We start from the raw sequence: 27,268 nt of genomic DNA, 5'->3' as shown, positions 1-27,268 counted from the left end.
ACAACACAGCTTGTTTAAAATTTTACAAAATGTTATAATTATGGAGATAGTAAGTTGTTATTAATAAACAAAGATGGAAGTACAAAAAAATTAATATCTCAGTTATTATAAGTTGGCTATTCTTGGGAATGGGGAACGGGATTGAAAACAAGAATAATTAACAAAACTTTGGGACAGACAAATTAAAAATGAGCACTTCTTGGGGATGGGGAAAGAGATCAAAGACAAGACTAATTAACAAAATCTTGAAGCAGATAAGAACTTGAAAATTAGCACTAGGTAACATATTTTTGGGAGGTAGTTAATCTATTTCTCACAATACAAGACGATAAATAGCTGTTTTAACACTTCTAGGAATAAGTGGTACTGTTCTATCTTCTCTCTCAAAATCCCAATTACTGAAATCATGGCTGAAGTTTTAAAATGTAATGAAAATAGTGCACTTCATAATATTCTTAGCTTTATTGTGCAAACACAAAATATTTAGAGTCCACTGAGGTAAGGAAAGCATTAATTTTATTGGAATCTCTCTCACTGTGGGCTTCCTCGCAGAAGAGAGCAAAGAGCATAAGACATTGGATCACTTCCTGCAATTATGTATACTGTCTCTCATTAGGATATCACACAGTTAGAAATAATTATACTACATTCTCCCTTCCTTCCCATCTGCATGCTGATTTGCCCCATTATATTGCACACACAAGTGCTTAAGTGGTATGGAGGTATGGAAGTTCTTCTGACCTTTATGACAGGGAGTAAGATTTAGATAAATGTTCCCAGAGTCCAGTCTGAACTAGTTAGATGGGAAGTGAGCAAGCACTTTGCAGCACAAGACAACTAGGGACCTATGGGATCAGTAACTGGAAGTGGAAGGAAGGAAGGAAGGAATTGGGCTGAAAATTAGAGCTGAAAGAACCAAAGAAATATTTTGGGACCTGAAAGGAACATTTCTGCTCTTCCTGGTCCACAAGGAATTCTTACAGAACCGTTTAAAAACTTTTATGCCCTTCTAGCCAGTTAGCTGTCTCCTATGGTTCTGCTGTCAGGCTCCATATATTGTATGACTCCTCCTGACTTTGTTAGTATCAAGGGACAGTGCTTACAAACCTTGCTGTTGGGCGATATTGTATTTAAAAGTGGTCTTCACCTGCTTATAATGGGAGTCTCAGCCAACTTGAACGTCGGACAATTTGTGCTGTCCCAGGCTGGAAAGTTAGCTTGGTTAAATCTTATTTAAACCATTGTAACTGAGTGAGGGGATAGGCTAAAATTGAGACCCATGTGCTACTAAAAAAATATACAATCACATTCACAAATATACATTCACACTCATACTGTAGTCTCATGGTTAGATAGGATCATAGCTTTGTGCTCAATTTCTCAAAAGCTCACAATTTTCCAGTCATTAAAATGAACAAGAGTCAAAGCCTCAGCCATCATTGTTAGTTTTTAACTGAGTGAAAGCACACTAACAGCCTGTTTGAATGAGGTCAGCACTGTGAAAAGTATTAAAAGGTAAATCCTATCTAAAAGAATTTTGTATCTCCATCATTACACAAGTATTCCGTACTTTGGGTTTCCAGACATAGCTGAGAGCCATAACACTGACTTCAGCTTTGAGACTAGCTACTAAATCAATTTTATTGAAATTATAGATGGCAGTATCTGGATTAGCCCACATGCCAATTATTTAGCTGATGTAAACATTCAGTACCAGTTCAGTACTCATCTGTGATAATGAATTTTTTTGGAATAACCTCTTCCTACAGAAGTGAAGTCTGAGGAAAGGAGTGGAGTCTTAAAAACACAAGTTATAGCAAACAGTTCTGTTTTATGAATCACATTTTACTCTCTCTTAGGTTTTCCTTTGGCCACATACTATTCCCCTCACCAGAAGAATGATCAGCCCATTTCCTGGCCTCTGCTGCTATGTAGCCAGCTTCCAGTAGCAAAAAAATAGATTTTTCCTGACCCATCCTAAATGGATAGTACCTCATCTGGTTTTGATCTCTTCCTGCTACACCTTGCCCAACAGCTACAGTTTGGCTTCAATGACACATTTGTTGAATCATGACAATTGGATGATGTGTTGAAACATGTTTGTTCAAATGTTCAATCAAGAATCAAAAAGACTAAAAGCATCTTCTCGCATGTGTAATCGAAAACATTACTTTTAAATCTTATTTGAAATCCTGGCTACATGTATGTTAATGTGCATATAACACTAAAATTAAAAGCTAAGCCATCAGATTTTAATAGATGCACTTGTAGCATTATTTTTGATAATAGTTTAGTTCTCAGTTTGTGTTATTGTTGGTTAACAAATACATCTATATTTTTAGCCCTGTAGAAAGTTAAATCTTTGTTAAATAATTTCCAAAGACTTCAGTCAAATTACTTTGGCATGCATTAACATAGTAAGACATTGCATAATTTAAAGATATAACTATTAACCATTCTCTAAGACTCTGTACCTTTTGTCTTCTTTTCTCTTTCCTCTTATCCTCAGTATCCTGCAGCATCTTCTCTTTCCACAAATCAAAAAAGTAAGATGGATCCGTATAAAACTTAAGTCCATCTTTTTTATCATCTCTGCAATAGGAAAATGCAATCATTTCAGTACTTCATAAATGTCAGGGTAAGACGGAGCTCTGTCCCAAAGACCTACAGTAACAGCTTAAAATAGCTGTTGTGATAATTCTCTGCCAACATTAAGTTATCTGTAAGATGATCACTTGGTAACAGCCACAAAAATGATCGTAATGGTATGATTTCACTGTACTTGATTATAAACAGAAAACCTGATTTTCATTTTCATTTGTGATAATTGTCAATCATAATTTAGCGAACTTCAGACAGGTTTAAAGTCTCAGTCATTTTTCCCATTACACAATATGAAAATGTATATTTCTTACTAGTTCTCTGACAAAATAAAGGATTTATTATACATTGAAAATTCTATTCGCCAGTAATCTATTCCATGACTAATAATTTTTGGGCAGGATCCAGATGCCAGCAGGTATTGCGGCAGGCAGGGTGAGAAAATTGGGAGGACCATTAAAAGTCAATATGTTTCTAAATTTTCTTATCCTGCCTGCAATGAATGCTGCTAGTGTCAGGAACAGAAAATCCCAGCCTTTGTTCCTTCATCTCAAAAAGTTAATTTCCACGGGACAAAGTGATTAATAAATAAATAACAAACATAATAACTAACAAGTGAAAAGGTCATTCAGTACAGCACAAACTTCTACCATGTGTTAACTGAGTGTATGACAATTATTCAGCTCTCATTTGAGGGATTTCCCTGGTTGGTTAATGCTCTTAAGTACAAAGCTGAAAAAAAAAGTTTATTATTATTTTTAAGAATTCCATCTCACTGAGGGGGATTTTAGGCCAATTCATGTCCAATAACCTGCTCTGAAAACTCTGCTAATATTTTGACATGTGTGACAAATGTTAGCATTGCAACTGAGACAATTCACAACAATATGCAATATTCTAAATAAATAATCCACTGCATTCTAAAGGAAAAGTCAATTTGCCCCATCACCAAATATTAATGGGTCTTCTAAAAAAAATTCAAGGGAATGGATTTTTACACCTCGTCTCCCCAAACACGGTGTGCTTACAATGGGGGCTCTGCAAGGCAAGATGGGTGCCTAGCCCAATGTCTTCACATGTACTCCTGACCTAGTTTGCACAGAAGAGTAGGTGGGCAGGCACCTAAACTGGCAGATCATCATTTTTAAATAACTAAATTAGCAGCCAACTGAGTTTTTTACCAAGTTAATTGACACAAATATTATGCTGCCCATACTATAACATGGTTGCCATTGGCACTTGAGGCTTGCTGCAGAGCCAGCAACACACAGTACTCAATTCTGGCAATGTATGTACCACTTGGGCTGCTAGCCAAAGAGAAATTCAGCACTAGAATCAGTATTGGAATCCACATCTTTGTCAAAAATTAATCAATCCCTTCTTGGGCATATCCTGTGTACCAAGTTTCATTGAAATCCATTTATTAGGTTTTAGGATGTATTGTTTATAGACAAACAGGCTGGAAAACATTGCTGCTAAAGGTGGACAGAAGTAGGTGAGATGAGCATGGAAGATTAAATAAAATGCTGAACCAGAATTTATACATGACATGAACTGATTTTCATTTATTTTATTAAGAATTAATATATGCGATGTAATTCAATAATTCCCAATAAAAGGGCACTTCCACTTTTTAATATTTTCTCAGTTAGAAAGAGCCATGTCTTCATGAACAAATCATGACTAATTTTTTTATTTATAGGAGCTGAACAGTTAATTTTTTCACATTCATGTTATATTCCATTTATCTTCATGGATGTGTTTTTTTTTAAAATCACTAAAATCTGAAATAATTAGGTGATTTTACTGTTGGCAGCAGAATTAATGAACGTTGTGGCACAATATTTAATGTTGTTTCACGAACTGAAGATTAATTCTACATTTGGTGACCAAAATGCAGTTTCTAGAAACACTAAATTCTTCTTAAAAAAACCTGTTGATCGATGAAATTCAATTAGTGGCACAAAGTAGTCAAATATTCAAAAATAAACTGCCAGGCTAAATAATATTAAGTTCAGATTGTTTTTTAGTAAGATTCCAAGGGTACGATTTTACCCACTTGCTGCGCCGGTCGATCTGCGTGGCAGACTGGGAAGATTGCATGGGAGCTTAAAAACTGATTCACGGCCCTGTTTTGCTGACATTATGGATTTAGCTGGTCAGTGTGAAGATTAATTTACATAGAACTGACAATTAAGTTAAAAGGACTTACCTGCTCCCACGCAATAAGGCTCACTACTGTTCTGCAGTCGCAGGCACCAGGCACCATGACCACGACGGAGGCGGGGGGAATCTGAAGCAAGGATGGGCAGTGCACATCTAGAATCCTGGCAGTGCCCAGTTGGGCACTATAATGCCTGGGAGGGTGGTGGGAGTCTTGCAAGGGGGAACTCTGCAAGGCAGGGGGGGGTCATATTGGGGAGCATCGAGGGGTGGGGCCACAGAGTGGGTCTGGGAGGGCAGTGGCATGTCTGGGGTCTACCACAGGACTTGAGAGGTCTCTGATGCCCCAATGCCAAATGACCCGTGTTGATGTGGAGAGTAGCAATGCCACTTATGATGTGGGTAGAGGTCTGATGTCTGTGGTTTAGCAGGTGGTCTCCCAGTTAGAGATCAAGGCATCCTGCGTAATGGCGCCTGAGCATTCTGAAGCCGGCTTCCCCTGGCATATTGGGCTCCCCCCCACCAAAGCTCCCAGCTGTAGGGAAGATTGCAGTGCCAAGCTCAACCAAAGGCCTTCAGACATTTATGACATCAAAATTTTTTGGGAAGATTCCACCCCAATTGTGTGTGTAAATCAATGTCCTCTTTTGTTTTGACAAACACAAGTCCAGAGAAAAAGCAAATGTCCCACTGACCAGCTATCAAACTGTCAAAGCCTAACTAAAGGTCAAATGCCCAGAAAAGCCAGAGCAGACTTGCTAATTCTGAAGTGCTTAAAGTAACTTAAATTATTTAGTTTTGGCCTCGTTTCTCTGATCAGCAATTTTTTAAATTGCAAATTTACTTTGTATCCATAAAATCGGGATGTAATTTATCAACTAATGCAATGTAAATTTTAACAAATCTTGGAGCTCTTTATTAAATCTTTGTTTCTAACATGTCATATTAAGTTTTTTTTTTACTGCAGTATGTAAGGCAAAAAAAAAAAATTCTGCCTGGGCTGTAATATTGAGAAAGAAATTAACTGCTCATTATTCAATCCATCTGATTTTTGCTCCATAAAATCTGACAGCATGGAAAGAGGCTACTTGAACCATAATGCCTCTGTTGACTCTTTGAAACAGTTACCCAATTAGTCTCAGTATTCTGCTCTTTCCAGAGAGTCTTTATTCTACTGAAATCTATGGAATGAAAATCGAGTGGGTTTTATAAATGGGTGCATGATCCCGTCGGCTGGATTACTGTTCGTGAAGTGGAGATACCAAGCGACTCCCATTGATGAGAACACAGCGCTACTGGCAGCATTCTCCATTCACCAGTAGAATTGCTATTACAACTGTGCCTTGGCTATCACCTAGAGATGCAGAGTACTTTGTTGCTAACAGCTACTTTTCAGTGGCTTGCAACTGACCATCTCTCAGATAAGTCATTACTGATGCCAAATAGTGCAACTGAATCACACGTCTATTAATTTTTCTAAAGCTCTTAAGACATATCTTCCCCTTTTAATTGGCAATTTAGATAACAGGAACACAATCATAGTATTAAGATAAAAACACAAAATGCTGGAAATATTCAGCAGTTCTGGCAGCATCTGTGGAAAAAAAGAATTAACGTTTCAGGTTGATAACCACAGTATTGAGATCAATGAACTGAATTATTCAAAATAGTTTGAATTTAGTTAAGAAGCAGAAGCTTATTCCTAGATTTCGCTGTCTGAGAAACAAAGTTTCTAGCTAACATCAAGAGGCTGAACATGATAAGACTTGTTTTAATATATTAAATCATGATTTTAAAAAAAACTTTAAGATACACTAACGTCACAACATTCACTGCACCAATCATGCATGACAAGTCTGTCCCTCCCCTGCAGTCATGATTCAGCTCATTCAATTTTGCATGTTAATCATCACAACAAGTTTGAGTCCCACACATTTTTACCAGCATTTTGGCAGCCAAAGACAACCACACACTGGTTGTACACCTCATTCCTTAATTTAAGAAAAGTGACAATTTCGGGGAGCAGATCTAAAATCTCTGGACAACTTTTCCTTGACTTAACCACCTTACATCTGCATGGAGGATTATCTCAATAGAGGTGGCATCAAGCTCATCGAGAAACAATTTGAAGAAATGATGTTGCAGAGCTCTGGCATGAATCAAGTTGACAATTTTCACAACAACTGTCATTACATTAGGAAAGTCAATAGCCTAACAGCTCACTAGGATTTGTTGGTGGATAGGATTGACAAAGGAAGAGAATTCAGGATCATTTCTGCAAAGTGCAACACAGGTTGCATTGACAGTGTACCATCAGTTGCAATTGAAACCAGTTTCTTGATCAAAATGTTTTTTCCTCGGTTATGTACCTTTCATCCTCTGAGTGGCAACAGAGTGAGGAAGTCTTCCTGTTTTCATTCACATGGCAAAGATGGAACAACAATCAGCTGGGCTGCATCCGCCATGTCTATTGACTTATACCGCAGTGAGAAACACTCCAAGCCAGATAAATCTTGGCGTATTTGTTGAGACATGTATTCAGACGACAACTCCACTCTTCTGGCTGCTATTAAAAGGATCAAGTGGCATGTCTTGATAGATGTCATAATTCCATCTTTGTTTTTAAAAGTCTTTGAACAAGGTATAGCAGCAATTATCAACAACTCCTTTGCCAGCAGATGACTAATGCAAAAAGACACCTTGTCAGCCAGGCCTTTGGCCACAGGTTTTGTCTGAAAGGAACTGTTTGAATGGAAATTTTCTTGAAACTTTGCATGTATTGTCTTGGGATGCCATTCCAAATGATCTCTTTTAAAGTTTAAGGTTTTAAAGTTTATTTATTAGAGTCATGAGCAGGCTTCCATTAATACTGCAATGAAGTTACTGTGAAAAATCCTTTAATTGTCACACTCCGGCATCTGTTCGGGTACACTAAGGGAGAATTTAGCATGGCCAACGCACCCAACCAGCAAGTCTTTGGACCGCGGGAGGAAACCAGAGGGAATCCACACAGACACAAGTAAAATGTGATGACTGCACAGACAGTAACCTAAGCCAGAAATCAAACACAGGTCCCTGGCAATGTGAGGCAGCAGTGCTAATCACTGTGCCATCACACCACCCCATACTCAATGCTACACACTGTTGACAATGATCCTGCCTTTGACATTCAGAAAAAGAAATTCACTTTTCCATCCCTGGTGGAATTGATAGGTTTTTGCCCTCATGGAAATCCCTGTCTCTTCTCTGATGATTTTGTCTTCAACCAGCTTAGTCTACATTTTGCCACCTGTCATTTGGCAGTCAATAAGATCATTCGCTTGTCATCACGAGAAGCCCGGGTCTCGCACATTTTTGGCAGCGGTTCAACAGCCAATGAACTGATTCATCAATTATCACAACAAGTTTGAGTCCCACACATTTTCACCAGCATTTTGACAGCCAAAGACAATCAACCACAATCAATCACAATCAACTATTTGGAGACCACCACTCTGTACTCGGGCTTCCAAAAATCCACTGAAGAAGTTTCATGCAAAAAAGCTGCTAATTACATTTCAAGTGTCAGGGTTACAAGGCAAAATTTAGGTATTTATTGGTGAAATTATAGTGGGGTGGGACTAAGTGCTGAGCAGTGTTCTGAGGGATCTATGGAGGCACATATACTTTTCTCATTTACATAATTCATTTAGATTTGATCTGCAATCATCAAATTTGCAGATATCATACTTGGGAGAACAGCTGAATCTATAGAGTCAAGAAATTTACACATGGAAATAGACAAAATGTTCACAAATAGATCACTGGCAGATAAAACAGACAAATGTAAATTAGGACACATTGGCAGAAAAAAGCGATATAACCTCCATAATATATTGAAATAGCCAAGAGTTAAAAATAATGTGTTGATAACATGTAGGAACACTGCAAAGTAATAATCTACAAATACTGCATTATAAAGTCAAAACAGAATCATACAAATTAGAGGAAGTCACTCTGGTATGTTGTAAAATTCTTGTCTATTAAAAAGAGGCACAACTTCAATCTCTGGAGAAAATGCTGGGAGGCAAAAAACCTCAAAATCATGAACTAGGATGACCTATATCTAATCTGAACACCAGCTGTTAACATTGAGACTTGTAAAACTGTACCAGATTTCTACTGATTATGATCTCCATGGTAAATTGGACTTGGATTGCAGAACTGACAGATGCAATATCAAAACGGAAATGGTGAAGATGGACAGCAGGGTCAATCAGCAGCAACTTGGAGACAGGGGGATTAATATTTCAAGCATAACACTTTATCAACATGACAAAAGCATGTTGAAGTTAGCCTATTTTAGTTTTTTTCATTCTTTGTAATATGAGCATTACAGTATAAACACAGGGTAACCTATTATGCACCTGAAAAAGGAATTTCAAGCAAGTGGAATTTGTCCTTCATTGCTAGAGGGATGGAGTTTAAGAGCAGGGAGATTATGTTGCAGAAGGTGCTTGTGAGGCCATACCTCAAGTACTTTACCAAGTAAAGTATTGGTCTCTTTACCCCATCCAGGTGGATGGGGTAATGCAGAGGAGATTCACTAGGATTCACTCATTGGATTTCAGAAGAATGAGGGGAGATCTCATAGAAGCATATAAGATTATGATGGGAACAGAAACAGGGAGGTGTTTGTTGGCAGGGGGCACGGCCTCAAAGTAAGGGGAGCAGATTTAGAACCGATTTGACTTGGAACTTCTTCACCCAAAGGGTTATGAATCTGTGGAATTCCTTGCCCAATGAAGCAGTTGAGGCATTGAATGTTTTTAAAGCAAGGATAGATACATTTTTGAACAGTAAAGGAATTAAGGGTTGTGGTGAGTGGGCCGGTAAATTGAGCTGAGTCCATGAAAAGATCAGCCATGATCTAATTGAATGGCGGTGCAGGCTCAAGGGGTGAGATGGCTTACTCCTAGCTCTTATGTTCGGCATTTTATGTTATATTTCAGATTACTAACACTTGTATTTTAGTTTTACTTCTACAATTCATGTGAAATCATGACTAAGGTTTTCAATTTAAGTTCTGCTCTCTGACATAATTAAGGAAAATTTGGTTAGGAACTACAACCGAAGGCAGGTTTACACCTCCCTTCTCTCCCCCTACCAATTTACTCTTTAAATGTTCAAAAAATTATTTCATTTCCACTGGTGACACTGAGACGACCAACAAATGGAATACCTTGGAGGATTCATGACAAAATTATAAATGGTTGAGGCTAGGAATCAGCTGTGGTCAGAGGCTCAGCTTTCTGTTGGTATAAGTCCCACTTAACCACAAGTATCTGGCCAATCTACAAAAGCAAAATATCAGGTCTTTAATATTGCATTCATACCTGTATGATGAAAGAATATCCAGCGGAGGTGGTTTATCACTCTGAGTATACATTTCCAGCACTGGATTTGGAGTTGAACTCTTTGAAACGACCTGTTGGTCTTGTATTGTAGAACTCTTGAAAGCTTTCCTCATGTTAATATCCTGTAAAGAAACTGCACAACAACGGTTCATATTAAAGATTTGTTTTCAATATCCAAGATTACAACTAGTGCAATACACTAATCACTGACATTAAAATATATTTTTAATTTTAAATATCTGTAAAAAACATATATTGATTACAAGGAATAAAGACTGAAAAAAGTCAACATATTTTTTGGTTCATGCTTTTAATTTTTGCCTTCATTCCCCGCTACCTTTCCCTGTAACAAAGAAGCAAGTTTCCATAAAAGGACTGATAGGACAAAATTGGATAGCCCCCGAAAACAGAAAACAATATACGATTATCTCTAGCCCTTGGCTTCTATGCCACCTGCTTCACGCTGCATATTTGGTTGACTTGAGTTCTGCATCTAGCCAATGACAAGGGTAAGAATTACTCGTGTGCTGATGTAAAAGGGACAGTATTGGATTGTCTGTGTATTATACGCAATGACTGATAACCAGCTCCATTGCACTTGTTGCAATAAATCATCAGGCAGGTTTTCAGGAGAATTTTAAACAAGGAGATTGATTTCATGTACCTCCGTGTTGATTCAGGAGCATCAATCTTAAAGCAGAATTAGATAAAGTGATAACTGGCTGTGAAAAGTGGGAGTCAACACTAACCATTGATTATGTGACTACCAGAAACCATCTCCTACACTCCCAGCATTATGATCATCCTACAGTCAAGGCCTCCCAATTTCCCATGCTATTTCATCCTTTATATACTCTTAAGTCCACATCTTTATAAGAAGGTAATAAGATGAAAAGCAAGATAATTTCAGAGTTTTGAATTCCCAGCCTGATTCAACATGTCAGAAGTGAGCAAAAGAAGAACACGCAAGGCTCACAGAAAAAGAAAAGGTGACAGAAGTTGATTTCTCATTTTATTAACGCCCCGATTGTGAGCAGCAGAAACCAATAGGGGAGAGAACATCTGAACGATATCTGCATGATTACAGTTACTCCCAATATTTTAAAAGAGAGACAGGAGCTTCATTATGACATTAAAAAAAAGAATTGAAGGGCTATACATAATTTTCAGTCTCAAAGACTAGCCAAATGCATTTTCTACATCATGCCAGTGAAATCTAGCTGGGAACAAGATCCCAAGATCTGTAAATGGGAGAATATTTAAATGTCAGTCATTCAAATATCATCCTCAGGGACTCAAAAAAGTGTTCACAATGAAGCACTGCCTTTAGGCAATGTGTGCACACAAGAGGATCATAACTTGTTTTCAGTCTATTTCAGAAAATGTAAAGCTAGGTTAGATTACTAAGCTTTATTGTATCTATAATCGGTACATAAAACATTAAAATGTGTTTTTTTTTAAGAATCGATTTTAAAAAGGTTTGAATGGAAGTAACTTTCTATTCCCAGGTAGAAGACAACTTCTTACAAAAAAAAAGACACCAGGCACAATTCACTTCAATCGGCTCTATTGGGAAAACCAAAGCATGTCCCACGGGTATTAGCAATAGCTAAGGAGGTAGGATTCACCCATCTTGACCGTTTAAATTAATGCAGAATGTGAAACACTGCTGCCAGCCCAGCTGTTCAGAGAAAGATCGGGGCTGCCTTTTTAAAGGGCGCCCCAATATCTGTGTTCATTGAGAGGTCCCTTCCCCCTCCCAGCCCCCTCAATGGAAATCATGACACCCTGCTGACCAGCAGAGCACTCTTAACCACTGAGCAAAGTGGGGTATCCTCACCCCCACCACTAAAATAAAAAGCTACTGCTGCTGCCTCCCCCACCTGCTGACACACAAGCATAAGGGTGACAAATCCACCCCGCCCGACCAGCAATCACCATCACTCCAAACCACCCCTTCAGAATTGCAAGTCTTACAACTGCCCCCCGGCACAACATTCTGGCAATGACACCCTGGGGTGCCAAGAGGAGTCAAGGAAGTATGTCCAGAGGTCAACCCCTGCCCCACCTGAGCACACCCAACCCCTGCACCAATGGGGCACCCACCTTCTGCAATCTGGCAGTAGAGAGGCACATGGGCATTGGGCCTATCCTCTTGATTCCCCTCAGGGTCCATTGTGCCAGGTCCACACTGGTCACGACCAACGCCAAAATCCACTCAGTGCGTTCCCACTGGGGAGTAGGGTGAATAGTGGAAGGGCTTTGAATTGGGCTTCAAGCCTGCTAACCACACTTAAAATAGGTGTTTCAAATAATTATCAGGTTCCTGCCTGTTGTGGGCAGGAACCTGATTATGGTTCTTTTCATACTGATGACCCAGAATCACTGAAGTGCAGAAACAGGCCATTTGGCCCAACGAGTCTGCAGCAACTCTCTGAAAGAGCATTCCACCCAAGCCCTCCCCTCCACCCCATCCCCATAACCCAACATATGGCTAATCTATCTATCTATCTAACTTACAAACCTCTGGACACTAAGGGGCAATTTAGCAGGGCCAATCCACCTAACCTGCACATCTTTGGACTGCGGGAGGAAACCGGAGCACCCAGAGGAAACCAGGGAGAATATGCAAACTCCACACAGAGTGAATCAAGGCTGGAATCGTGCCCGGATTCCTGACACTGTGAGGCACCAGTGCTAACCTCTGTCACCATGCTGCCTCAAGTGAAAAGATTACTACTTTCTTCCCCTACTGGAGTCTTGGGCTGCCTTTAGTAATACTTCAAAATCTATTAAGATAACTACAAAGAATGTTAAGTAAATTAAACAGAAGAGGGTTGACATCAATTCTTCTTGAAACATAAGTTATGACAGCATCAGCGCAACCATGGAATTATTTACCTTCCTCCACTGTGGAGTCCAGCTGAGTAACTTTGACAGCCAAACGATCAATTCGGTCTTGGAGAGAGTTAGCTCGGATATGGAAGTTGTTGGCTTCATTAAACAGTTCACCAAATATATCCTCTGCATGTTTGCCTAAACAGATTAGTACATAAAAAGTTTAAGGAAAAAACAAATTTATAATGCCAAATAAAACTACTGTATTCGTTATCTAAAATTATCTTGCTAAATACTTTTATTATTTGGTTCATGGTTTGAATAGAAAAACCAACAATCCTCATTGATATTTTACTATTGCTTTCAACAGTAAAAGAAAGGTACTGCAATCTATGATCACTGCATTACAGGTAGAAGTATCATTAGTTTATTTATAACAGGAAATATACAAACAACTATTAAAGTGAGCATATGGATTTTAATCAGAGTTTGATTCCATTTTGAATGATATGCTGCCTTTAAACTTTTTTTTTAATTCCTTCATAGGATGTGTGCCTTCCTGGCTAGGCCAGCATTTATCTGATTGCACTCAAGGTGGTGGTGGTGAGCGGCTTTCTTGAACCACTATAATCCACGCAGGGTAGACATACCCACAGCGCTGTTAAGGAATTCAGTTCAGGATTTTGACCCAATGACAGTGAAGGAATAATGATTTAGTTCTAAGTCAGAAATGGTGTGTGGCTTTGAGGGGAAACTTCAGGTGATGGTGTTCCCATGCATCTGCTCCCCTTGTCCTTCTAGAGTTCACAGATTTGGAAAGCACAGTTGAAGGCGCTAAATTGAGTTGCTGCCGTGCATCTTGTAGATGTAGACACTGTTGCAGTGTGTCAGTGATGGAGGATTTAAATGTTAAATGCAATGGAAGGGTTAACAATCAAACTGCTGCTTTGTCCTGGATGGTGTACAGTTTCTTGAATGTTGTTGGAGTTGCACTCATCCAGATATGTGGCGAGTATTCTATCATATTCCTCGCATATGCCTTGTAGATAGTGGACAGGCTTTGGGTGTTAGGAGCTATGTTACTATCTGCAGAATTTCCAGTTTGACCAGCTCTTGCAGCCATGGTATTTACATGGCTATGCTAGTTCAGTTTCTGGCCAATGGTAACATGCAGGATGTTGATAGTGAAGGATTCAAAGATGGCAATGCCATTGAATGTCAAAAGTAGATGGTTAGGTTCTCTCTTGTTAGACATGGTCATTGCTAAATACTTGCAGGGACCAATGTTTACTCTAGTTACTCTCTTCCTTTTTATTCATTGAGACACTTACTGTCCATATTTATATTGAATGCTAGTTTCTTATATTCTAATTTCTCTTCATTATTTTTTCATCATCCTTTGTTGGTTCTTAACATGCTTCCAAAAGCCTGGGCTCCTGCAGATGATCACAGCATCGTACACCCTTCCTTTTAAATTTGATATTATCCTTAACTTCTTTAGTTAGCAACAAGTGGTGGGTCTTTCCGCGACAGAACATATTTTTGTTGAATATTATAAAGTATCTCAAATGTCTGCCACTGCTTGATTTGATTCATTATTGCCACATGTATTAACACAGTGAAAAGTATTGTTTCTTGCGTGCTATACAGGCAAAGCATAATGTTCTTAGAGAAGGAAATGAGAGAGAGAGTGCAAAATGTATCGTTACAGTCATAGCTAGGGTGTAGAGAAATATCAACTTAATGCAAGGCAAGTCCATTCAAAAGTCTGGCAGCAGCAGGGAAGAAGCTGTTCTTGAGACAGTTGGTAGGTGACCTCGAACTTTTGTATCTTTTTCCTTCTGCTCATCTAGCATTTTACCTTCTAATCAATTTTCCCACTTCAGCTAACCGTCTTAGTAATTGCTTTCATTTAATACATTAGTTTTAGAACCAGGTTTCGCACCCTCAAATGGAATGTGAAATTCTGCCACGAGGATCATTCTTCCCTTGTAGATTCTTTTCCAGGAGATGATCAAATAATCCAGTCCGATTACACATTAAAAGATCTGAAATACTCTGTTCACTGCTTGGTTTATCAAATTAAGAAACCGTGAACTTGCCCTCAAAGCTACCTTTGCAATTTGATTAGTCCAATCTATATGAAATCACCTGGGGTTATTACAGTACCTTTCTTAAAAGCCCCAGTTATTTATTGATGTATTTGTTGGTGCACCTTAATGTCTTATGCTCTGTCTCTTCTTGTCACATTTTGGTTATCACACTTATATCACTACCCTACACTAACAGCTTGTCCTTTCTCTTTAACTTGTTACATTTCCCCTCATCTTATTTAATTTAAGGCTCGCCCGACTGTTCTGGTTATATTATTTGGAGGACACTGGTCCCAGCACAGTTCAGGTACAGGCTATCCTAACAGTGCAACTCCCTCTTTCCCCAATACAGATGCCAGTACCCCATGAATGAAACCCATATGTCCCAGAACTATCTCTGAGCCAAGCATTTAATACTCTGATCTTATTTACTCAATGTCAATTCACTTACAGCTCAAGTAGTAAAGCAGAGATTACCACTGCGGTTTTGCTCTTAAAATTAAGCACCTAGCTGTTCATACTTCCTTAGCAGAAACCCTTTCTCAATTGCATCTTTGTCCCAGCCCTGAGCCAATGTCCTTAATCCTGGCACTGGGCGCACAAGAGAGCATTTAGGACTCATGGGCTATAATGCAGAGAACAGTATTTATCTCCTAACAATATTATCCCTTACCATCTCTGCATTCTCTTTTGATATCGCCACTTGAGTTACCCCCCTGTATCACAGTACTATGCTCATGCTTTAGATTGTTACTTAAAACATTACTAATTTAGTGATAACTTAACAAGGATATTTTGGCAATTTCTTGACACAGAGGTGGTCAGGAAGGCGAATGGGATGCTGGCCTTCATAGCGAGGGGGATTGAATATAAAAGTAGGGAGGTCTTGCTGCAGCTGTATAGGGCATTGGTGAGGCCGCAGCTGGAGTACTGTGTGCAGTTTTGGGCGCCGCACCTGCGCAAAGATATTTTGGCCTTGGAGGGAGTGCAGAGGAGGTTTACTAGGCTGATACCGGAGTTGAGGGGGTTGAGCTATGAGGAGAGGCTGAATAAACTAGGCTTGTACTCGTTAGAGTTTAGAAGAATGAGGGGAGATCTCATTGAGACGTATAAGATGATGAATGGGATGGATAGGATAGAGGTGGAGAGACTCTTCCCGCTCAAAAAAGACAGTAGGACTAGGGGGCACAGCCTCAAGATAAAGGGGGGGGGGGCGGTTTAGAACGGAGTTGAGGAGGAACTTCTTCACTCAAAGGGTGGTGAATCTCTGGAATTCTCTGCCCGTTGAAGTGGTGGAGGCTGCCTCGCTAAATATTTTTAAGACGCGGGTTGATGGGTTTTTGATAAGAGAGGGGATTAAGGGTTATGGGGAGAGGGCGGGAAAGTGGAACTGAGCCACGACAGATCAGCCATGATCTTATTGAATGGCGGGGCAGGCTCGAAGGGCTAGATGGCCTACTCCTGCTCCTATTTCTTATGTTCTGATGTTCTTATGTTCTTAATAGGGAAAATAGTACTGGAAATGTGTTATCTTACAGACAGCTCTGTCCTGGTTAAATCATCCATCTAGTCTGACAATCACATTAGAGATGCATTTGCTGTATTATCTTTAGTTTCTATGGCATTGAAATATCTTTAGGCTCCAAACAAGTCTTACTTTTGCCTTTGTGGCTGAATTTCCTATTGAGGGTAGGATGAAAAAATTCAGAAAGGCAAACATCCATTGAGTTTGAAGCGAGACTGGAAAATCCCAGCCTATTTCTTTAAACATGAATATTCAATTAAGTTCCTTCCTTTTGTTTTTTTACCAATTATTGTTCAATTGTTATTTTTGTTCAATTGATAATCTCTAACAAGATTGAACAGCAGCAGAGGAGAAAAACTGTATCAGAGTTGCATTTTTAAATTTGCAGCTATTAACAGTTCAGATTGTACAGTAAGAGATTGATCCTGGGTTTTATGCATGTAGTTTTGGAACATCTAGCTAGAAATCTGCTGGTTCATTTTCTCAGCTGCTTACAAGCATAAATGGGGCAGAAATCTGATGAGAAGCAAAATAAGAAAATGCAATCCAGTCAGTCTGATTGACCACTGGCTATATTCACAACAGCTTAATTGAAAGTTTCACAGGCTCATTTTAATATATTTTCCCTATCACCTCCATGATAAAGTAAATTTCAAAGCTACATTTATTACATTCGAACATTTCAATCTTAACGCATTTTAGGTCTACATAGTCTACGTAGCATTTTTAAATAACACTGGAGAGCTAACGATGTCAGCTATAAGTGCCAATTTAAGAATTATTCTACATTTAAAATTAGAAAGAGGAAACATCATAAATATTACATTTCAGGTACACCTTAAGAAAAATACAGAACTGCTCAGCCTATCAAGTCATTTATTTCATAAGACAGTTGAATCATTCTCACAGACCCGACTAAAATAGGTTAATCTCCTAAGATTTAAAATATGCTGTGTACAAAAAGGTCCGAATATCTTTCTGACCACTGAAGGGAATCAAGCAGGATTCCCTCAAGAAATTGAATCAATTAGGTTTGTGATCAGTTACATTCTATGAATACCATTTTTATGGTCCTGAAAGAATTGGGATAATTATTTTGTACATCATTTAAGTTAATGTTCATCCTTATAACTTTGATACCATTAACAGCTGGATATTTATCAAACTGCTTTTTTTTTTAAAGAAAGAAGATAATTTACTATGCAAGATACTTTTGATGAGAATTTATTTTGAATATAGTTTATAGGGAAAATTTATATTTTCCAATCTCGTAATAGGATCATTTCCAGAGTTACAGAATTGTAATGGCGCAGAAAGAGGCTATATGGCCCATCATATCTGCATCAGCTCTCCAGATGAGCATCATGACTTAGGTGTCATTCCCCTGTTTTTACTCCAAATGCCTGCACATCATTCCTATTCAAGTAATCATCCAATGCCCATTTGAATGCTTTGATTGAACCTGCCTCCACCACAATTCCAGGAAATGCGTTCCAGACCCGAACCACTCATCGTGAAAAAGTTTTTCTTCACCACATTTACTTCTTTTGCAAATCACTTTAAATTTGGCCTCTCAGTCTTGATCCTCTTACAAGCGGGAACAGTTTCTTCCTATCTACACTGTCCGGCCCCCTCATGATTTTGAGCATCGCCATCATGAAGGGGCTGGACAGCATAGATAGAGAGTGTGATTTGATGAGGCACAAGTAACAAAAGGCTTTATTAGCAATGAATAATTAAGCATTTACACTAATAGGGTCACAAAATAACTACAGGACTGCACAACACTCCTCCCTAGATCCAATTCAGAATCTTCCCCGACCCACGATACACACCCTTTCACTTGATTGGCACAGCTTCCCACCTCTCGACACTCCATGGGGCTTGGCCCGAACAAGTGGCCCTCAGGATATTTTCCCTTAAAAGAGGCCACCTTACCACACTCCTTCCCCCGCCCCTCAACTCCTTAGGTAACCCAAGGAGGAAACAAAAAGAAAACATCATTAACGTAAGCAACATGTTTCAGAAAAACATCAGGAATACACCAAGGCAACTGGTCATAAGTTTAGTCAATCCGTCAACTTCCAAACCCTGGTAGCAAAACTCAACTCTGAAAATGAAGTATCAGGTCAAAACAAGGCAAAGTCATCAATCTAGGGTTGAGGTCTTCCTCAGTAATTGCTGTATTTTCAGTTCCACGTTTACAACTGGATCCCTGTAACCAATCCTCGAGGATCCAAATTTACTGCTGGAGTCGGCTGCTGATCATTTGTATCAGGCCTCCTCAGATGGTTGACATGTTTCTTGATGTAACAACCTTGTACCTCTATGATATGATATGGAAACTGGTCCAGGCCTTTCCATGATCTTACCAACCACCCATGCCAGTTCAGCTGTAAACATGATTAAATCCTCATCTTGGAAAACAGTCATTCTTCCTCAAATCATGATGTTCTTTATGAGGCATGCCTAGCCTCCACCGTGCCCAAATCTGCGAATACCATATCCAAACATGTCCTTAAGCAGTGTCCCATTAGTAGCTCAGCTGGCACGACCTCCTTGATAGCACTTAGCATGGTGTTGTAAGACAACAAAAAGCTACCTATAAGGAAGGGTGGAGGCCTATTTTCTTCTTTCTGCACTGATACCTTAAAAGTATATATATTCTTGCCCAGGGTCTACCTGGCCACCTCCAAAGATGCATATTAGTTGTTGGCAGCAAGGCCTGTTGAACTTCACAACTAGGGCACTGACTAGCCATCTTTCAATTTCTTTATCAATGCCCGGCCACTAAATACAATTTCTGGCTAATGCTTTCATTCACTTGGTCTCAGACGTGAGCTATGCAACTCTTGCAACAAAAGTAATTTCCCTTGGTATGGGAATATAACCCCATGACCCCTCAACAGCCTGTCTTCACAGGTTATCTCCATCCCCCTTTGTCGGTAAACTTAAGCAGCTGTGCCTCATCATTCCGCCACTCTTGCATCACCATCTTCTTAACTTTCAATAATACTGAGTCTGTTTGAGTCTATATCCTGATGTGTTTAGCTGAGGCCGGCAAGGTTTCTATCATATGCCAACAGTATCTCTTGTTGAATCAGTGGTGATGCCACTGTCTGTGGCAAAGGCAACCAACTGAACGCATCCACATTTGATATCAGTGTTCCTGGGCGATGCTGAAACTATACCTGCACGCTACCAATAAGAAAGTCTACCTCTGTATCCTTGCTGTAGCTATTTGTGGCATTGGCTTTTCTTCTCTAAATAAGCCCAGCAATGGCTTGTGGTCAAAACTATTGTGAAATACTGACCATAAATGTACTGATGAAACTCATTGACTACATATGATTACCATCTTTTCATTATCTAAAAACAGGTAAAAATTTGAAAAATATTGTTTTGGTCTTTATCTGAAATATTTTATGGGTAATAGAAGAAACATAATAGCTTGTAAACAGCCATATTTTCCTTTTTTGTTCTACATTTTTTTCCACTCAGTCTCCAAACGATGAATGTTCCTGATTTTATTTTGGCTCATTCCGTCCATGACTTCATTTGAAAACAAAGACGACAGAAAAGTAGCCAATCATGATTCATTCGTAATAAACAGGCTTTACAGTTTGTAAGCAGTTAAATTGACGAGTAGCCAAACATTTGTTCATGCAATAAAAGCAAATTACTGTGGATGTTGGAATCTGAAACCAAAAGAGAAAATGCTGGAAAATCTCAGGAGGTCTGGCAGCATCTGTAAGGAGAGAAAAGAGCTGACATTTCAAAACGTCAGCTCTTTTCTCTCCTTACAGATGCTGCCAGACCTGCTGAGATTTTCCAGCAGTTTCTCTGTTGGCTTTGTTCATGCAACCCAAAGAAGGCATTATCCTTTCAAAGGACAGCCAACAACAAACCAACATAACTGAATGTTGCATTTTTTCAATTGTGCAATGTCTAATACTTGGCTAAAATCCTCTAGGTGAAAAAAGTCACAAATTGGGCATTGTGATCTTATTAGTTAACTTGACAGAATTGTACAGTGCTTTGATCCAATTCTCAATTATAGACCCAAATCAATCTTTGCTTTTGACTGAAATGATTCAACCTAACTTTTGTTGTTAGCAGAATTTTAATTGCTGGATAACCAGCATGTTGCTTCATTCAAGTAAGCAAGCTGTACAAAGGAATCAAACCAGGGCTGCCAAAAGAAATAGACTGCTCACAGTGGGAAGTTCAGTCAAACCAGAGCCCCAGCAAGAGTTAGTTCAAATGAGGGGATTGCAGTTATCCTTATCCCAGGCAAAGTCCAAGACTAATTGTTTTTCCAAAAGTAAGTACCAGCTGTACCAATGCATCCAGATTTTGAGCTTATGTGCAAGAATGTTTCTGAGTAGGCATTCAGAACTCAATTTTCATTCCTGCTCTCCACACCCCCCAACAAAACTGCAATTTTTTATTTTATTACTGATACACGACAAGAAATGTTTGTTGGTTTTCATTAATCAATCATTTATTTTCACACAACAGAAACAAAGTACCAAGAACTTACTTTTTGGTCCACTTCAGTTTATTACAACCTTGCTCACCTTTTATCTTGCATCCATATTATTTTTTTTAATTACGCTTTCTAGATAGCCAGAATATGCCAAAGTGTTGTTAGACTTCTTGGTCAATTACCATTCCCACAATTAAATCTAACATCAAAGTCACTATTTTTCATGACACTACATGGAAATGATCAGTGTGTAGGCTATTCAGCCACACAAACCTGCTTTGCCATTTAATGAAATAATGGCCGATTTGATAGCAACCTCAAATGTGCATCCCATCTTGCCCTTCACCCCATGGCTTATCAAGAATCGATGTATCTCTACCTCAAAAATATTTAAAGACTCTGCTTCCATTGTCTTTTCAGGAAGAGTTCCAAAGATTCCTGACCCCCAAAAAATATTAGCCTCAACTCCATTTTAAATGGGCAACCCCTTATTTTTAGACAGTGATCTCTAGTTCTAGATTCTTCTTTTTATTTCTTGATTTATAACTGTTTCTGGGATATTATTGTATCCCATATAGTGAATGCTGATGCAAAGCTACCGTTCAATTCATTGCCATTTCCTTTCATTCCTTCATCAGTTCTCCAGACTCACTTCTGTTAGATCAAGGCTCACTTTGTTAACTTCTTTCCTTTTAAAATATTTATAGAGATTCTTACTATTTTTCTTTCTGTACTTCTGGCTAGCTTTCTCCCATATTTTAATTTTTCCCCTCTTTATTAACCTCTCGTCATCCTTCACCGTTCTTTATATTTTGTATAATCTTCTGACCCTGCACCTATCTGTGCACAATTATGCCTTTTCTTCAAGTTTGATCCTATCTTTAACCTTTTTAGTTGACCACGGATGGTATATCATCCCTCGGGCATTTTCTTTACTGTTGGAATGCATCCATTCTGTGTATTTTGAAATATCTCCTTAAATGTTGATCACTATCTCTCTACTGACCTATCCCTTAACCTAATTTGCGTAGTTAAATAATTCCATCCTGTTGCACAATACCAGTTCTAGTGTAGCCTGCTCTCTGGTTAGCTCCAGAACAATGCTGTTCTTCTATCCTGAGGATCTCCTCATCTAGGTTATCTTTGCCCATCTGACTTTTCCAATTTATATGTAGATTAAAATCTCCCATGATTATTGTTGTCTCTTTCTGACAAGCTCCCATTATTTCTTCCTTTTTGCTCTACCGTCCTACATGGTTATTATATGCTACATTTGCCTTCACCATTTCTCATCTCTACTCAAACCATTTTCACATCCTGGATTCCTGAAAATAGTTCTTCCCTTTCTATTGTGCTATCATCATCATTAACCAATAGAGCTAGCCCTCCACCATTTCCTCACTTCCTGCCCTTATGTGTCCTGTACTCTAATATGCTGGTCCAAGTCCAGTCCTCCAACCACCTGTAACAATTATCAAATTGTACTTATTTCTGTGTGCGCTCTCAGTCCATCTGTTTTGTTTTGAATACTTTGCATTCAGATAAGCTTTTAGTTATGTCATTTTATTCTTTTTATAAACTCCAGTCTCATCTGCTGATTTACTGTCAAATTTATATCCTCTATCCCTTCCTGCCATGATTTGTTTCCATTTCCTGCAATAATACCTTTCTTTTATGCCTGATCTCTACTGATTTACCAAATCTTCCCAAATTTGACTCCTTGCCCCCCCCCCATTACTCAGTTTAAAACCCTATTTCCCTAATTATGTTGGTTTGCAAGATGCAGCATGGTTCAGGTGTGGACCATTCTAACAGTACAGATCCCACTTTCCCCAGTATTGGTAGCAGTGCCTCATGAACCAAATCCACTTCTTCCACATCAGTTTCTGAGCCATGCGTTTATTTCTCTAACCTGGTATGTCCTATGACAATTTACACATGGCTGATGTAATAATCCAGAGATTATGACCTTTGAGGTTCTGCTTCTTAATTTGGTGACAAGTTCCTCATACTGACTGTGCAGAAACTCCTTTGTCCTGCATACGTTGCTGTTACCTACATGGACCATGGACAATTGGGTTCTCCCTCTACCACTGCAAGCTCCTCTCCAGCCCCAAATAGATGTCCCAAACCCTGACACAAGGCAGGGAACACAGTCCTCTGAATCATGCTCCTTGCTGCAAAGAACAATGTCAATCCCTTTGACTATGTTATCCCCTACTACCACTATGATAATTTGTTTTATAAATACGTACATAAAAATTAAGCATTTGTGCAGGATTCAGTTACATAAAATTGTACTAAATAAAGTCTGGGAGAGCCCTAAAGTATTTATTCCCTTCATTTTTATTTCCAGATCTTAATATTGATTAGCATCAAAGGTATAGAAAATATCTATACTTTTATTATGTAAAAGCAAAATACTGTAGATGCTGGAATCTGAACCTAGAACAGAACATGCTGGAAAATCTCAGCAGGTCTGACAGCATCTGTGGAGGCAGAACACATCAACAATTTGAATCTGGATGGCTTTCATCCAGACATGAAATGTTGACCCTTTCTCTCCCCACAGATGCTGTCAGACCTGCTGAGATTTTCCAGCATTTTCTGTTTTTAATACAGTACATAGCGCTGGGATAGTAATCAATTTAGCTATTCTTAAATCTCCTGGAAAACAATAAATCCATCTAGGTTTTAATTCCATTGCAGCTCTGACAGAGTGCTTAATACACTTGAGCCAACAAAAAGCTATTACCTATGGACTTATAATGACCAATAGTAGTGTTCCATACTGAAACCATTTCTAAAAAAAAATGTAAAAAGGAGCTAGTCAAGATCTATAAAGACATCAAACATTTAAAATATCAAAATAGTTACACGCATACAGCATACTCGTAAATTTCCAAAGGTTTAAATCACGTCCTTTTTCAGCTTTTTGACCAACTCAGGAACAAGTTGTTTGGAGAAGTGCCTTTGCTCAGTGACAAGGGGAAAGCAGCATCCAGATTCTACCGACTAATGAAATCCCATGATGTCAGAGGGTAGAATGTAATTAGCTAAGGTATATGACAACTGTTAACAATGATTGATTTGTATTAATGATGATTGTTCATAACTACCTGGAAGGCAGGAAAAGCAAACTTGGAAGTGTATAATTGATTTGTCTGATACTTTGTAACTTCAGATTGGTGGAATGCTCACGGCCTTCTCTTCTAAAGATGTGTTGGACTGCCCAATGCTAATCTCTCCCTTAAATCACTGGCCAAATAAAAAGATAAGTCTTTAAATGGTACACTGACTTTGGCTAGTCTCTTATTAGCTGAAGTTTTTGGCAATAAGAACATAAGAACATAAGAAATAGGAGCAGGAGTAGGCCATCTAGCCCTTCGAGCCTGCCCCGCCATTCAATAAGATCATGGCTGATCTGTCGTGGCTCAGTTCCACTTTCCCGCCCTCTCCCCATAACCCTTAATCCCTTCTCTTATCAAAAACCCATCAACCCGCTTCTTAAAAATATTTAGCGAGGCAGCCTCCACCACTTCAACGGGCAGAGAATTCCAGAGATTCACCACCCTTTGAGTGAAGAAGTTCCTCCTCAACTCCGTTCTAAACCGCCTCCCCTTTATCTTGAGGCTGTGCCCCCTAGTCCTACTGTCTTTTTTGAGCGGGAAGAGTCTCTCCACCTCTATCCTATCCATCCCATTCATCATCTTATACGTCTCAATGAGATCTCCCCTCATTCTTCTAAACTCTAACGAGTACAAGCCTAGTTTATTCAGCCTCTCCTCATAGCTCAATCCCCTCAACTCCGGTATCAGCCTAGTAAACCTCCTCTGCACTCCCTCCAGGGCCAAAATATCCTTGCGCAGGTGCGGCGCCCAAAACTGCACACAGTACTCCAGCTGCGGCCTCACCAATGCCCTATACAGCTGCAGCAAGACCTCCCTACTTTTATATTCAATCCCCCTCGCTATGAAGGCCAGCATCCCATTCGCCTTCCTGACTACCTGCTGCACCTGCAAGCTGGGTTTTTGCGACTCATGCACAAGGACCCCGAGGTCCCTCTGCACCTCTGAAAAAACCCCTCAACAGGCAGTTCAGGCCTTTGAAGCATAGGACAAAGGAGAAAGAACTATTTTTAGAAGGACTAACAAAGAAATCAAGGCCGAAGTACCGGATGTAAATATTATGGAGGAAACCACAAAACAGGAAGTATGTTTCAGTGTGGGGAAAGGTAATGCCCTAACTGCAAGAAGCTGAATAACTTCCCTTACAAGTGTTTTGCTGGAAAGAAGAAAAGCAAGTCTATAAAGATGGCTGCCGGAGAGAGATGTTAAACAATGACCTTGATAAATCACTCTACGCCCTAGAAAGGTGGGCACCCTGAAGTATCAAAAGAAAAAGTGGTGTGTGACTATTGAAATGACGATTGCAGAAGGAGAGCATCAAGTTAATGTGAAGTGCCAGATACCAATGGTGCTATGTGCAATATCATGAGCTTCAAGACTTGTGTGAAGATACTCAAGATGATAACCTGAAAATAAAGCTTTCCTAGATAAAGGTGAGGTTTTATGATGGAACAGTGCTTACCCCAAGAGGACAAACTAAGCTGAGAGCCCAATGCAATAGGAAGAAAAGAGAACAGTAATTACAGGTTGTACACACCAAGCAAAATTCATTCACCTTAGCTGAAACAAGTCAAAAGCTTGGCCTGATAACCCTCCACATATTAGAAGGGGTCTGAAGTGTTTTGTGCAATATACAGCCATTGACTATTGAGTAAATCCTAAAAAATTACAAAGATGCTTTCACAGGTTTTGGATGTCTTTCTGGTGAATATCATTCTGAAGTAGATGAGATTGTGACACTAATTTAGCATTTCCTGAGGAGTCCGAGCTGCCCTGAAAGACAACATCAAGGATCTTGAAGAGATGGAGTAATCTAGAAAATAGTTTCAAACTGAATTAGCAGCAATGAAAGTGGAGTTTGTGTATAGATCCAAAGATCCTCAATAAAACTTCGAAAGGATCTCATTGTCATACAAATCACTGAAGTAATCTTGCTGCAATTTGTCAAGACAAAAGATCCTCACCACGCTAGATGCAGAGGATAGCTAGGATGAAAGCAGCAGTTTTCTGACTGCATTCTGAATTTCATTTAGGAGATACAGATTGCTTCATATTCCATTTGGAATTCCTATTTTTCCCCAGAGAGTATCAACGCAGACAGTATGAGATAGTTGATGATCTTCCAGGAGTGGAAACAATCATGTTAACCTGATAATCTGGATTCGTAAATGACATAGCAAAGCGCCTTTCCAATTAATTATCAGATTTTGAACTTCTAAACAAGTTCACTGCAAAAGATGTTTGATAGTATTGGAGCACAGAACAATAGCAGCCTTCACTCACATCAAACAACAGGGACAACATGGTAGCATAGTGGTTAGCATTGCTGCCTCACAGCACCAGGGACCCAGGTTCGATTCCCAGCTTGGGTCACTGTCTGTGTGGAATTTGCATATTCTCCCTGTATCCATGTGGGTTTCCTCTGGGTTCTAGATTCCCTTCACAATCCAAAGATATGCAGGTTAGGTGAATTGCCATGCTAAATTCTCCTTCAGCGTACCCAAACAGGCACAGGAGTGTGGTGATTTGGGGATTTTCACAATAACTTCATTGCAATGTGAATGTAAACATACTTGTGACTAATAAATACTTTACATTTTACTTTACTAGTAACGACAATGCCAGTGCTGAGGGACAATGATGTTAACAATGAAGTCACCCTGCAGTGTGATGCCAGTGAGGACGACATGGAGCAACACTGTTGCAGCAGAGACAACTAAGTTGCATTTTCAACCAGAGCATTAATGCAAATTTAACAACACCACAGACAGATTGAGTTGAAATGCCTTGTTACAGGCTTTGGTTGTGAGCATTTTAATCAGTGCTGTTGGGGGAGAAACAAAGTGAAGATAGAGTCTGACAATGAGCCACTTCAAAGCATCTTTCTCAAACAGCTTCTAACTCTCCAAGTACAGTGGAAGCAAATGTACATCACCAACATCCTATCAAGAACTGCACTCCTTTGAAGAAAGTTGATGCTAGTACAGTGCAAAATCTTCCAGATTTAACAAGAAGCAACAACACAACATGTTGTG

General features: G+C 39.2%; 1 protein-coding gene across 5 annotated transcripts in view; it reads right to left on the bottom strand.

Moving 5' to 3' along the window:
• Positions 1-27,268, bottom strand: part of LOC145349074 (actin-binding protein WASF3-like) — a 79,492-nt gene that overhangs the window by 25,613 nt on the left and 26,611 nt on the right. For all 5 annotated transcript variants that reach the window (XM_080197380.1, XM_080197384.1, XM_080197382.1 and 2 more), the window contains 3 exons: positions 13,062-13,196; positions 10,140-10,293; positions 2,475-2,592 (listed from right to left, as the gene is read on the bottom strand). In XM_080197380.1, the coding sequence (XP_080053506.1) occupies positions 2,475-2,592; positions 10,140-10,293; positions 13,062-13,196 (407 nt within the window). The remainder of the gene's footprint in view (positions 1-2,474; positions 2,593-10,139; positions 10,294-13,061; positions 13,197-27,268) is intronic.

This window comes from Carcharhinus amblyrhynchos, chromosome 10 (assembly GCF_965287045.1).
Source record: "Carcharhinus amblyrhynchos chromosome 10, sCarAmb.v2.hapA, whole genome shotgun sequence".
NCBI lineage: Eukaryota > Metazoa > Chordata > Chondrichthyes > Carcharhiniformes > Carcharhinidae > Carcharhinus > Carcharhinus amblyrhynchos.
The sequence above is the reverse complement of the archived record's forward strand: the minus strand, read 5'-3'. Positions and strand labels throughout refer to the sequence as shown.